The 13,177-nt window shown below is 48.9% G+C and overlaps 1 protein-coding gene across 1 annotated transcript in view; it reads right to left on the bottom strand.

Annotated features, from left to right (window-relative positions):
• LOC135057207 (oocyte zinc finger protein XlCOF7.1-like) overlaps window positions 1–13,177 on the bottom strand; it is a 160,071-nt gene that overhangs the window by 102,143 nt on the left and 44,751 nt on the right. Inside the window, exon 7 of the mRNA XM_063963100.1 lies at window positions 5,135–6,282. Within this exon, the coding sequence (XP_063819170.1) occupies window positions 5,135–6,282 (1,148 nt within the window). The remainder of the gene's footprint in view (window positions 1–5,134; window positions 6,283–13,177) is intronic.

Genomic DNA, 13,177 nt, shown 5'->3' with positions numbered 1-13,177 from the left:
ACTATCGGTGGGGACTTCCACCTCTAACTATCTTCCTCTGGGAAGGGAAAAGCCACCAAGACTCCCTTGGGAATCTGGAATTTCTTTTCCGGAGTTTCCCATGCCTTTTCAAAGATAGCATTCAATTCCTTGGATGCCGGGAAAGTGAGGGGGGGCTTCTTATTATCTGTGAAGAAGACCTCCTCCACCTGTTCCGAAGCTGTGTCTGAAATGTGTAAAACATCCCTAACAGCCTCAATCATCAACTGCACCTCCCTGGCAAGCGATGCCGTCCCCCCGCAACACCTCCCCATCACCGTCTGCAGTGTCAGAGTCGGTGTCCGTGTCATCCTGCATAATTGCAAGCGCACGCTTATTAGAAAGTACCGCAGGGGACCCCGAGGAGGCAGGATCAGACCATACCACCATAGAGGACTGGAGGACCTGAGTGGCATGCTCAGTCCTAGCCACCCTATCAGAAATCTGGGAAATAGTCCCCCTCAGAGAGACTAACCATTCTGGCTCTCTAGCTGGGATTTGGGCTAAAACAGTGCAATCCTGATTACATGGAATGGAGTCTTCCTGGGAAGACAAATCCTCCGCAGCATATGAAACAGTGTCCCTAGACATGTTGCGCGCGCACACACACACACACACACAGTATTTTGAGGACAGAGTTTTCCCCCAAAAAATGGCAGAGAGAGACAGAGATTGGAGCCAATCCACACACAGCGCTTTTCAGGCAAAGGGAGTCCCTTCCCAGCGCTGTGTCCCTTAATAGGTGACACAGCCTTTAAGCAGCCTCCCCCCACCTTCTACAGCCACCTGGAACCATACAGACTGCTGGAGAAAGCTCTGGAGGGACCTGGATCCAGTGAACTGTGGCTGCAGGCAGGAAAAATGGCGCTGAACGCTGCTGGGTCTGCTCTGAGGAGAAGCTCCGCCCCCTTCAATGGCGCTGTCTTCCCGCTCACAAGAAGATTATACTGGCCGGAGGAATATGCTGACCTGGGTCCGCAGACCCCGACACGCTGAAGAAAACCAGTGCTCCCTCCCAAGCGCCGCACCAAGGTACCGCTGAGCCTTTCACGGAGCGCGGGAACATCCGCGCTCCTGACCCGTAGCCGCCTTCTTCACACCGTTCCCCCGCTTGCAAGGGGGGACAGTGACTGACTCGCCACACTTCAGCTTCTGAGGGGGTGGCGGCCTGCTGCCAGGGCGAGCGTTCCCCTGCGGCGGGGCGCGATCAGACCCCTCTGGAGCCACCGTCCAGTCAGCAGGAGCAGTGGCTCAAGACCCCGCGGGGTGGACACTGCTCCCCCCCCCCCCACACACACAGTCCCACACTGCAGGGAGGCTGTCGCCAACAGCCTCCCTGTAAAATAAAAAAATCTGAAAGAAAAAATTTACTCTTTACCAGAAGAACTCTGTAGAGCTCTACTAGCTGTGACCGGCTCCTCCGGGCACATTTTCTAAACGGAGTCTGGTAGGAGGGGCATAGAGGGAGGAGCCAGCCCACACTATCAAATTCTTAAAGTGCCCATGGCTCCTAGTGGACCAGTCTATACCCGTGGTACTAAATGGACCCCAGTATCCTCTAGGACGTAAGAGAAAGAAAAGCTGCCCAGCATCTGTTCGCTAGATCTAACTGCAGCTAGTGTTTTCCCAGCATACAATTTTTTTTTTAAATGCATTTACACCTTCCCCCCACCCCTCCGCGTTGCGACATGGTTTGTTCCAGGATCATTTTGCTCCTATCACTGAATCAAGCCTTATACAACCACATAGCAGTTAAACTGAAATAAGGTAAGCAGGAAAGAGCACAGGAGGAACATTACTCAATATTTAGCGGCCTAGAAGAACATCTATTTAATGAGCATTCATCTTACACATACCAGGAGAAGTTGAATGACAGTCCTTTAACAAATCGTTTACTGAATAGCTTCTTTCCAACTGCCGTGCGCACGCTAAACACTTATTGGGAATAATGTGTCATCTCTCATACAGTATGGGGTATATGCAATTGCGGTCGAATTCCCGAAATTGTCGAATTTCGGGTCATTTTCGCCAAAAAAAAAAAAATCGTCAATGCAATTCAGTGCTTTCCGTCAAAAAAACGGACTTTCAAAATTCGTCTTTTTGAAATTCGACTTTTTGCAAATTCGACTTTTCTGCAATGATACAAGTGCTGCAATTCGACAAAAGCATATTCAATTCAAGTTTGGAAATTCGACAGCAGTGCTTTTAGACAGCAAATTCGTCATTTTCATTCCGCCACACTTTGGAGGGTGAAAACAAATAAAAAAATTTTAAACCTGTTTTCTTTTGTGTTTTTTTTTTTTTTTGGAATAGCAGATCTATTTATATTAGAAGGGATTAGGTACTTGGTTTGTCTTTTTTGGAGGCACAAGTATTATTTATATATTTTTAAAAATAATATATATATATATTTTTTTTTTAATAGATGGAATGGTAAAATCCCTGAAAAAAATGGCGTGGGGTCCCCCCTCCAAAGCATAACCAGCCTCGGGCTCTTCGAGCTGGTCCTGGTTCTAAAAATCCGGGAGAAAAATTGACAGCGGATCCCCCGTATTTTTAAAACCAGCACCGGGCTCTGCGCCTGGTGCTGGTGCAAAAAATACGGGGGACAAAACGAGCAGGGGTCCCCCGTATTTTTCACACCAGCATCGGGCTCCACTAGCTGGACAGATAATGCCACAGCCGGGGGTCACTTTTATACAGTGCCCTGCGGCCGTGGCATTAAATATCCAACTAGTCACCCCTGGCCGGGGTACCCTGGGGGAGTGGGGACCCCTTCAATCAAGGGGTCCCCCCCCCAGCCACCCAAGGGCCAGGGGTGAAGCCCGAGGCTGTCCCCCCCATCCAAGGGCTGCAGATGGGAGGCTGATAGCCTTGAGAATTTTTAACGAATATTGTTTTTTCCAGGAGTACTACAAGTCCCAGCAAGCCTCCCCCGCAAGCTGGTACTTGGAGAACCACAAGTACCAGCATGCGGGAGAAAAACGGGCCCGCTGGTACCTGTAGTACTACTGAACAAAAAATACCCAAATAAAAACAGTACACAGACACCGTGACAAGTAAAACTTTATTACACACTGCCGACACACACATACTTACCTATGTTGACACGCCGACTGCCACGGTCTCCGACGATCCGGGGTACCTGTGAAAAAAATTATACTCACCTTCCAGCGTCCAGAGGTAAATCCACGTCCAGATATAAATCCACGTACTTGGCAAAATAACAAAACGAAAATACCCGATCCAGCGGACTGAAAGGGGTCCCATGCTGACACATGGGACACCTTTCCCCGAATGCAGAGAGACCTCTCAGAGTGACAGCTGTCACAGAAAGGTCTCTAAAGCCAATCAGGAAGCGCAACTTCGTTGCGCTCATCTGATTGGTTCTGCGCGTCTGAGCAGACAGCGCATCGCACAGCTCCGTCCATTATATTCAATGGTGGGAACTTAGCGGCTAGCGGTGAGGTCACCCGCCGGTCAGCGGCTGACCGCGGGTTAACCCCACCGCTACCCGCAAAGTTCCCACCATTGAAAGTAATGGACGGAGCTTTGCGATGCGCTGTCTGACAGCTCAGACAGTGCACAGCCAATCAGGTGAGCGCCACGGTAGTAGCGCTTCCTGATTGGCTGAAGGGACTTCAGTGACAGGAGTCACGTGATGTCCCGGCATTCGGGGAAAGGGGTCTGATGTGAAAGCATGGGACCCCTTTCAGTCCGGCATGGAACGGGTGTTCGGTTTGTTTTTTTAACAAGTACAAGGATTATCTCTGGACGTGGATGTATCTCTGGACGCTGGAAGGTGAGTATAATTTTTTCACAGGTACCCCGGATCGTCGGAGACCGTGGCAGTCGGCGTGTCAACATAGGTAAGTATGTGTGTGTCGGCAGTGTGTAATAAACTTTTACTTGTCACGGTGTCTGTGTCCTGTTTTTATTTGGGTATTTTTTTTCCAGTAGAACTACAGGTACCAGCGGGCCCGTTTTTCTCCCGCATGCTGGTACTTGTGGTTCTCCAAGTACCAGCATGCGGGGGAGGCTTGCTGGGACTTGTAGTACTACTGGAAAAAACAATATCTTTTCATTATCACAAAAGGCTATCAGCCCCCCCATCGGCAGCCCATTGGATGGGGGGGGACAGCCTCGGGCTTCACCCCTGGCCCTTGGGTGGCTGGGGGGGGGGGACCCCTTGATTGAAGGGGTCCCCACTCCCCCAGGGTACCCCGGCCAGGGGTGACTAGTTGGGTAGTTAATGCCACGGCCGCAGGGCACGGCATAAAAGTGACCCCCGGCTGTGGCATTATCTGTCCAGCTAGTGGAGCCCGATGCTGGTGTTAAAAATACGGGGGACCCCTACTCTTTTTGTCCCCCGTATTTTTGGCACCAGCACCAGGCGCAGAGCCCGGTGCTGGTTTTAAAAATACGGGGGATCCCTGCCCAATTTTTCCCCGCATTTTTAGAACCAGGACCAGCTCGAAGAGCCCGAGGCTGGTTATGCTTTGGAGGGGGGACCCCACGCCATTTTTTTTTTCGTTTTTTTTCCCGTTTTTTAAAATCGCGGCAAAATCCGCCAAATTGGCCGATTTTCGCCCGCGGGACTGTCGAATCCGTTTTGCATTGAATATGGTGAATTCCAGCAGCCACCTGCCGGAATTCACTTGTCGAATTGTGTCGAATTTAAAAACGGCGATAATTTGCCGCGATTCGCCGTGAATTGCATATACCCCAGTATGTGTGTTATTGTGTGCTCTTTTTTTATACCTATGTTCCCATTGTCATGGTGTGTTGTACACATTAAATTTCGTTGTCAAATTTGTTTGTTAATTACAATAAATGTATCGTATCGTTTCAACAGTATCATACACTGACAAAATGCGGAGGTGTGGAACTCCCACCACCATGGAACTCCATCTAAAACTATAGGCCTATAAGGGTCAGTTATAACCAGGGACCGTACACAACCTCAAACCACCTAGGACACTCTGCACATTATATTATCACATGGGATGCATTGTATTTTATGGTTAATGACATTCGTAAGTCCCACAGGCAAATGAATGGACACAGTTCTAACTTTGTGTGTATGAACCTTCGGAGGTCTGCCAGCTTTGCTCTAGTGCAAATCATCGTCCCCCACATGGATTCTCTGGTGCCTAACTAGATTGGATTTATTTGTAAAACATTTCCCACAGCTACAACAAGGATAGGGCTTTTCACCTGTGTGAATTCTCTGATGTCTAACCAGGTTTGGTTTCTGTATAAAACATTTCCCACATTCTGAACACTGAAACGGTTTCTCTCCCGTGTGCACCTTCAGGTGTTTAATGAGGTCGGATTTATGTGTAAAACATTTCCCGCATTCAGAACACGGGAACGGCTCCTCCCCGGTGTGAATCCGCTGGTGATTAATGAGGCCGACTTTCTGCGAAAAGCATTTGTCACAATTCGAGCAGCAAAACTGCTTTTTCTCGGTGTGAGTTCTGTGATGTTCAACAAGATTTGATCGATTTGTAAAACATTTCCCGCACTCAGAGCATGCGAACGGCTTTTCGCCCGTGTGAATTCTCTGATGTCTGACCAGGTTTGATTTCTGCACAAAGCATTTGCCACATTCGGAGCATATAAATGGTTTTTCCCCCGTGTGGACTTTGAGGTGTTTAATGAGAGCCGATTTGTGCGCAAAACATTTTGCGCACTCGGAACATGGAAACGGCTCTTCCCCCGTATGAATTTTCTGATGACTGAAAAGATCCGATTTCTGAGCAAACCATTTTTCACAATAAGTACACGGAAACGGCTTTTCCCCGGTGTGAATTCTCCGATGTCCTACAAGGTTATATTTGTGCTGAAACCGTTTCCCGCAATCGGAGCACTGAAATGGTCTTTCACCAGTGTGAGTTTTCTTATGCTTACATAGATTAGATTTCTGGCGAAAATTCTTCCCACATTCAGGACATGAGAACGGTTTCTCACTTGTGTGAGTTTTCTGATGTGCAATAAGTTTGGCCTTCTTGGTAAAACATTTCCCACATTCGGGACATGGAAATGATTTCTCGCCTGCGTGTATTTTATTACGTTTAGCAAGAGTCGGTTTGTATGAGATGATCTTCTTGTTTGTGTGACCGCTCTGATGTGAAATTAGATTTTCTTGCTGGGTAAAACGCTTCTTACACTCAGAACGTGCAAAGGTGGCATCAGCTCTTTCACACTGTGGGGGGAGAATTGGGTTCCCCTGGGAGGTATCCCTGCTGGTGTTTCCGTCTGCTGAAGATAAAAATAAAAAGATATTAACAAACTAGGAGGGACTTTGCTAGGTACTTATGTACGACAGCATAACTTTTACTGTGTTGTTTATATATACATGGGGATTAGGTAGATCCATCAATAAATCATTCTTTCTGAAAGATGTTGTCATACTGTAGGTGCATTTCTGCAAACCAGTAGTTAACTGACGCCCAGATTTATCAAGCCTTGGAGAGTGATAAATTGCACGGTGCTAAAGTATCAACCAATCAGCCCTTAACTGTCATTTCTCTATCGTCCTAGTGGATGCTGGGGTTCCTGAAAGGACCATGGGGGAATAGCGGCTCCGCAGGAGACAGGGCACAAAAAGTAAAGCTTTACGATCAGGTGGTGTGTACTGGCTCCTCCCCCTATGACCCTCCTCCAAGCCTCAGTTAGATTTTTGTGCCCGGCCGAGAAGGGTGCAATCTAGGTGGCTCTCCTAAAGAGCTGCTTAGAAAAGTTTAGCTTAGGTTTTTTATTTTACAGTGAGTCCTGCTGGCAACAGGATCACTGCAACGAGGGACTTAGGGGAGAAGAAGTGAACTCACCTGCGTGCAGGATGGATTGGCTTCTTGGCTACTGGACATCAGCTCCAGAGGGACGATCACAGGTACAGCCTGGATGGTCACCGGAGCCTTGCCGCCGGCCCCCTTGCAGATGCTGAAGTAAGAAGAGGTCCAGAATCGGCGGCAGAAGACTCCTCAGTCTTCTAAAGGTAGCGCACAGCACTGCAGCTGTGCGCCATTTTCCTCTCAGCACACTTCACACGGCAGTCACTGAGGGTGCAGGGCGCTGGGAGGGGGGCGCCCTGGGAGGCAAATGAAAACCTATTTTGGCTAAAAATACCTCACATATAGCCTCCGGAGGCTATATGGAGATATTTAACCCCTGCCAGAATCCGTTAAGAGCGGGAGACGAGGCCGCCGAAAAAGGGGCGGGGCCCATCTCCTCAGCACACAGCGCCATTTTCCCTCACAGAAAGGCTGGAGGGAAGGCTCCCAGGCTCTCCCCTGCACTGCACTACAGAAACAGGGTTAAAACAGAGAGGGGGGGCACTAATTTGGCGTTAGAAATATATAAAAAAGATGCTATAAGGGAAAACACTTATATAAGGTTGTCCCTATATAATTATAGCGTTTTTGGTGTGTGCTGGCAAACTCTCCCTCTGTCTCTCCAAAGGGCTAGTGGGTCCTGTCCTCTATCAGAGCATTCCCTGTGTGTGTGCTGTGTGTCGGTACGTGTGTGTCGACATGTATGAGGACGATGTTGGTGAGGAGGCGGAGCAATTGCCTGTAATGGTGATGTCACTCTCTAGGGAGTCGACACCGGAATGGATGGCTTATTTAGGGAATTACGTGATAATGTCAACACGCTGCAAGGTCGGTTGACGACATGAGACGGCCGACAAACAATTAGTACCGGTCCAGACGTCTCAAAAACACCGTCAGGGGTTTTAAAACGCCCGTTTACTTTAGTCGGTCGACACAGACACAGACAGGGACACTGAATCCAGTGTCGACGGTGAATAAACAAACGTATTCCTTATTAGGGCCACACGTTAAAGGCAATGAAGGAGGTGTTACATATTTCTGATACTACAAGTACCACAAAAGAGGGTATTATGTGGGATGTGAAAAAACTACCGTAGTTTTTCCTGAATCAGATAAATTAAATGAAGTGTGTGATGATGCGTGGGTTCCCCCCGATAGAAAATATGGGCGGTATACCCTTTCCCGCCAGAAGTTAGGGCGCGTTGGAAAACACCCCTTAGGGTGGATAAGGCGCTCACACGCTTATCAAAACAAGTGGCGGTACCGTCTATAGATAGGGCCGTCCTCAAGGACCAGCTGACAGGAGGCTGGAAAATATCATAAAAAGTATATACACACATACTGGTGATCGCCTCAGCCTGGATGTGCAGAGCTGGGGTGGCTTGGTCGGATTCCCTGACTAAAAATATTGATACCCTTGACAGGGACAGTATTTTATTGACTATAGAGCATTTAAAGGATGCATTTCTATATATGCGAGATGCACAGAGGGATATTTGCACTCTGGCATCAAGAGTAAATGCGATGTCCATATCTGCCAGAAGATGTTATGGACACGACAGTGGTCAGGTGATGCAGATTCCAAACGGCACAAAGGTGTATTGCCGTATAAAGGAAGAGGAGTTATTTGGGGTCGGTCCATCGGACCTGGTGGCCACGGCAACTGCTGGAAAATCCACCGTTTTTACCCTAAGTCACATCTCTGCAGAAAAAGACACCGTCTTTTCAGCCTCAGTCCTTTCGTCCCTATAAGATCATATCTGCCCAGGGATAGAGGAAAGGGAAGAAGACTGCAGCAGGCAGCCCATTCCCAGGAACAGAAGCGTTCCACCGCTTCTGACAAGTTCTCAGCATGGCGCTGAGACTGTACAGGACCCCTGGATCCTACAAGTAGTATCCCAGGGGTACAGATTGGAATGTCGAGACGTTTCCCCTTCGCAGGCTCCTGAAGTCTGCTTTACCAAGGTCTCCCTCCGACAAGGAGGCAGTATGGGAAAAAATTCACAAGCTGTATTCCCAGCAGGTGATAATTAAATTACCCCTCCTACTACAAGAAAAGGGGTATTATTCCACACTATATTGTGGTACTGAAGCCAGAAGGCTAGGTGAGACTTATTCTAAAAAAATTTTGAACACTTACAAAGGTTCAAATCAAGATGGAGTCACTCAGAGCAGTGATAACGAACCAGGAAGAAGGGGACTATATAGTGTCCCGGGACATCAGGGATGCTTACCTCTATGTCCCAAATTTGCCCTTCTCACTAAGGGTACCTCAGGTTCGTGGTGCAGAACTGTCACTATCAGTTTCAGACGCTGCCGTTTGGATTGTCCACGGCACCCCGGGTCTTTACCAAGGTAATGGCCGAAATGATGATTCTTCTTCGAAGAAAAGGCGTCTTAATTATCCCTTACTTGGACGATCTCCTGATAAGGGCATAGTCCAGGGAACAGTTGGAGGTCGGAGTAGCACTATCTCGGATACTGCTACAACAGCACGGGTGGATTCTAAATATTCCAAAATCGCAGCTGATCCCGACGACACGTCTGCTGTGCCTAGGGATGATTCTGGACACAGTCCAGAAAAAGGTGTTTCTCCCGGAAGAGAAAGCCAGGGAGTTATCCGAGCTAGTCAGGAACCTCCTAAAAACAGTGCATCATTGCACAAGGGTCCTGGTAAAAATGGTGGCTTCCTACGAAGCAATTCCATTCGGCAGATTTCACGCAAGAACTTTTCAGTGGGATCTGCTGGACAAATGGTCCGGATCGCATCTTCAGATGCATCAGCGGATAACCCTATATCCAAGGACAAGGGTGTCTCTCCTGTGGTGGTTATAGAGTGCTCATCTTCTAGAGGGCCGCAGATTCGGCATTCAGGATTGGATGCTGGTGACCACGGAGCCCAGCCCGAGAGGCTGGGGAGCAGTCACACAAGGAAAAAATTTCCAGGGAGTGTGATCAAGTCTGGAGACTTTTCTCCACATAAATATACTGGAGCTAAGGGTAAATTTATAATGCTCTAAGCTTAGCAAGACCTCTGCTTCAAGGTCAGCCGGTATTGATCCAGTGGGAAAAACATCACGGCAGTCGCCCACGTAAACAGACAGGGCGACACAAGAAGCAGGAGGGCAATGGCAAAAACTGCAAGGACTTTTCGCTGGGCGGAAAATCATGTGATAGCACTGTCAGCAGTGTTTCATCCCGGGAATGGAAACTGGGAAGCAGACTTCCTCAGCAGGCACGACCTCCACCCGGGAGAGTGGAAACTTCATCGGGAAGTTTTTTCCACATGATTGTAAACCGTTGGGAAATACCAAAGGTGGACATGATGGCGTCCCGTCTGAACAAAAAACGGGACAGGTATTGCGCCAGGTCAAGAGACCCTCAGGCAATAGCTGTGGACGTTCTGGTAACACCGTGGGTGTACCAGTCGGTGTATGTGTTCCCTCCTCTGCTTCTCATACCTAAGGTGCTGAGAATTATAAGACGTAGAGGAGTAAGAACTATACTCATGGCTCCGGATTGGCCAAGAAGGACTTGGTACCCGGAACTTCAAGAGATGCTTACAGAGGTCTTATGGCCTCTGCCGCTAAGAAGGGACTTGCTTCAGCAAGTACCATGTCTGTTCCAAGACTTACCGCAGCTGCGTTTGTCGGCATGGCGGTGGAACGCCGGATCCTAAGGGAAAAAGGCATTCCGGAAGAGGTCATTCCTACCCTGGTCAAAGCCAGAAAGGAGGTGACCGCACAACATTATCACCACATGTGGCGAAAATATGTTGCGTGGTGTGAGGCCAGGAAGGCCCCACAAAGAAATTTCAACTCGGTCGTTTCCTGCATTTCCTGCAAACAGGAGTGTCTATGGGCCTCAAATTGGGGTCCATTAAGGTTCAAATTTCGGCCCTGTCGATTTTCTTCCAGAAAGAATTGGCTTCAGTTCCTGAAGTCCAGAAGTTTGTCAAGGGAGTATTGCATATACAACCCCCTTTTGTGCCTCCAGTGGCACTGTGGGATCTCAACGTAGTTCTGGGATTCCTCAAATCACATTGGTTTAAAACCAGTCAAATCTGTGGATTTGAAGCATCTCACATGAAAAGTGACCATGCTCTTGGCCCTGGCCTGGACCAGGCGAGTGTCAAATTGGTGGTTTTTTCTCAAAAAAGCCCATATCTGTTTGTCCATTCGGACAGGGCAGAGCTGCGGACTCGTCCCCAGTTCTCTCCCTAAGGTGGTGTCAGTGTTTCACCTGAACCAGCTTATTGTGGTGCCTTGCACCTACTAGAGACTTGGAGGACTCCAAGTTGCTAGATGTTGTCAGGGCCCTGAAAATATGTTCCAGGACGGCTGGAGTCAGGAAAACTGACTTGCTGTTATCCTGTATGCACCCAACAAACTGGGTGCTCTTGCTTCTAAGCAGACTATTGCTAGTTGGATGTGTAATACAATTCAGCTTGCACATTCTGTGGCAGGCCTGCCACAGCCAAAATATGTAAATGCCCATTCCACAAGGAAGGTGGGCTCATCTTGGGCGGCTGCCCGAGGGGTCTCGGCTTTACAACTTTGCCGAGCGGTTATTTAGTCAGGGGCAAACACGTTTGTAAAATCCTACAAATTTGATACCCTGGCTAAGGAGGACCTGGAGTTCTCTCATTCGGTGCTGCAGAGTCATCCGCACTCTCCCGCCCGTTTGGGAGCTTTGGTATTATCCCCATGGTCCTTTCAGGAACCCCAGCATCCACTAGGACGATAGAGAAAATAAGAATTTACTTACCGATAATTCTATTTCTCGGAGTCCGTAGTGGATGCTGGGCGCCCATCCCAAGTGCGGATTGTCTGCAATACTTGTACATAGTTACAAAAATCGGGTTATTATTGTTGTGAGCCATCTTTTCAGAGGCTCCGCTGTTATCATACTGTTAACTGGGTTCAGATCACAGGTTGTACAGTGTGATTGGTGTGGCTGGTATGAGTCTTACCCGGGATTCAAAATCCTTCCTTATTGTGTACGCTCGTCCGGGCACAGTACCTAACTGAGGCTTGGAGGAGGGTCATAGGGGGAGGAGCCAGTACACACCACCTGATCGTAAAGCTTTACTTTTTGTGCCCTGTCTCCTGCGGAGCCGCTATTCCCCCATGGTCCTTTCAGGAACCCCAGCATCCACTACGGACTCCGAGAAATAGAATTATCGGTAAGTAAATTCTTATTTTCTCTGACGTCCTAGTGGATGCTGGGACTCCGTAAGGACCATGGGGAATAGCGGCTCCGCAGGAGACAGGGCACAAAATAAAAGCTTAAGGATCAGGTGGTGTGCACTGGCTCCTCCCCCTATGACCCTCCTCCAAGCCTCAGTTAGATTTTTGTGCCCGGCCGAGAAGGGTGCAATCTAGGTGGCTCTCCTGAGCTGCTTAGAATAAAAGTTTAGTTTAGGATTTTTTATTTTCAGTGAGTCCTGCTGGCAACAGGCTCACTGCATCGTGGGACTAAGGGGAGAAGAAACGGACTCACCTGAGTGCAGAGTGGATCGGGTTTCTTAGGCTACTGGACATTAGCTCCAGAGGGACGATCACAGGTTCAGCCTGGATGGGTCACCGGAGCCGCGCCGCCGTCCCCCTTACAGAGCCAGAAGAGACGAAGAGGTCCGGTGAAATCGGCGGCAGAAGACGATCCTGTCTTCAGACTAAGGTAGCGCACAGCACCGCAGCTGTGCGCCATTGCTCTCAGCACACTTCACACTCCGGTCACTGAGGGTGCAGGGCGCTGGGGGGGGGAGCGCCCTGAGACGCAATATTACAGTATATACCTTAGGTGGCTAAAAAGAATACATCACATATAGCTCCTGGGCTATATGGATGTATTTTACCCCTGCCATTTTACACAGAAAAAGCGGGAGATAAGGATGTCGTGAAGGGGCGGAGCCTATCTCCTCAGCACACAAGCGCCATTTTCCCTCAAAGCTCCGCTGGAAGGACGGCTCCCTGACTCTCCCCTGCAGTCCTGCTTCAGAATCAGGGTAAAAAAGAGAAGGGGGGGCACGTTTGGCAGCAAATAAATATATTAACAGCAGCTATAAGGGAGTAACACTTATATAAGGTTATCCCTGTATATATATATATAGCGCTGGGTGTGTGCTGGCAGACTCTCCCTCTGTCTCTCCAAAGGGCTAAGTGGGGTCCTGTCCTCTATCAGAGCATTCCCGGTGTTTGTGCTGTGTGTCGGTACACGTGTGTCGACATGTATGAGGAGGAAAATGAGGTGGAAGCGGAGCAGTTGCCTGTGTTAGTGATGTCACCCCCTAGGGAGTCGACACCTGACTGGATGATTGTATT

Source organism: Pseudophryne corroboree, chromosome 3, assembly GCF_028390025.1.
Source record: "Pseudophryne corroboree isolate aPseCor3 chromosome 3, aPseCor3.hap2, whole genome shotgun sequence".
Lineage (NCBI taxonomy): Eukaryota > Metazoa > Chordata > Amphibia > Anura > Myobatrachidae > Pseudophryne > Pseudophryne corroboree.
This window is presented reverse-complemented; position numbering and strand designations above follow the sequence as displayed.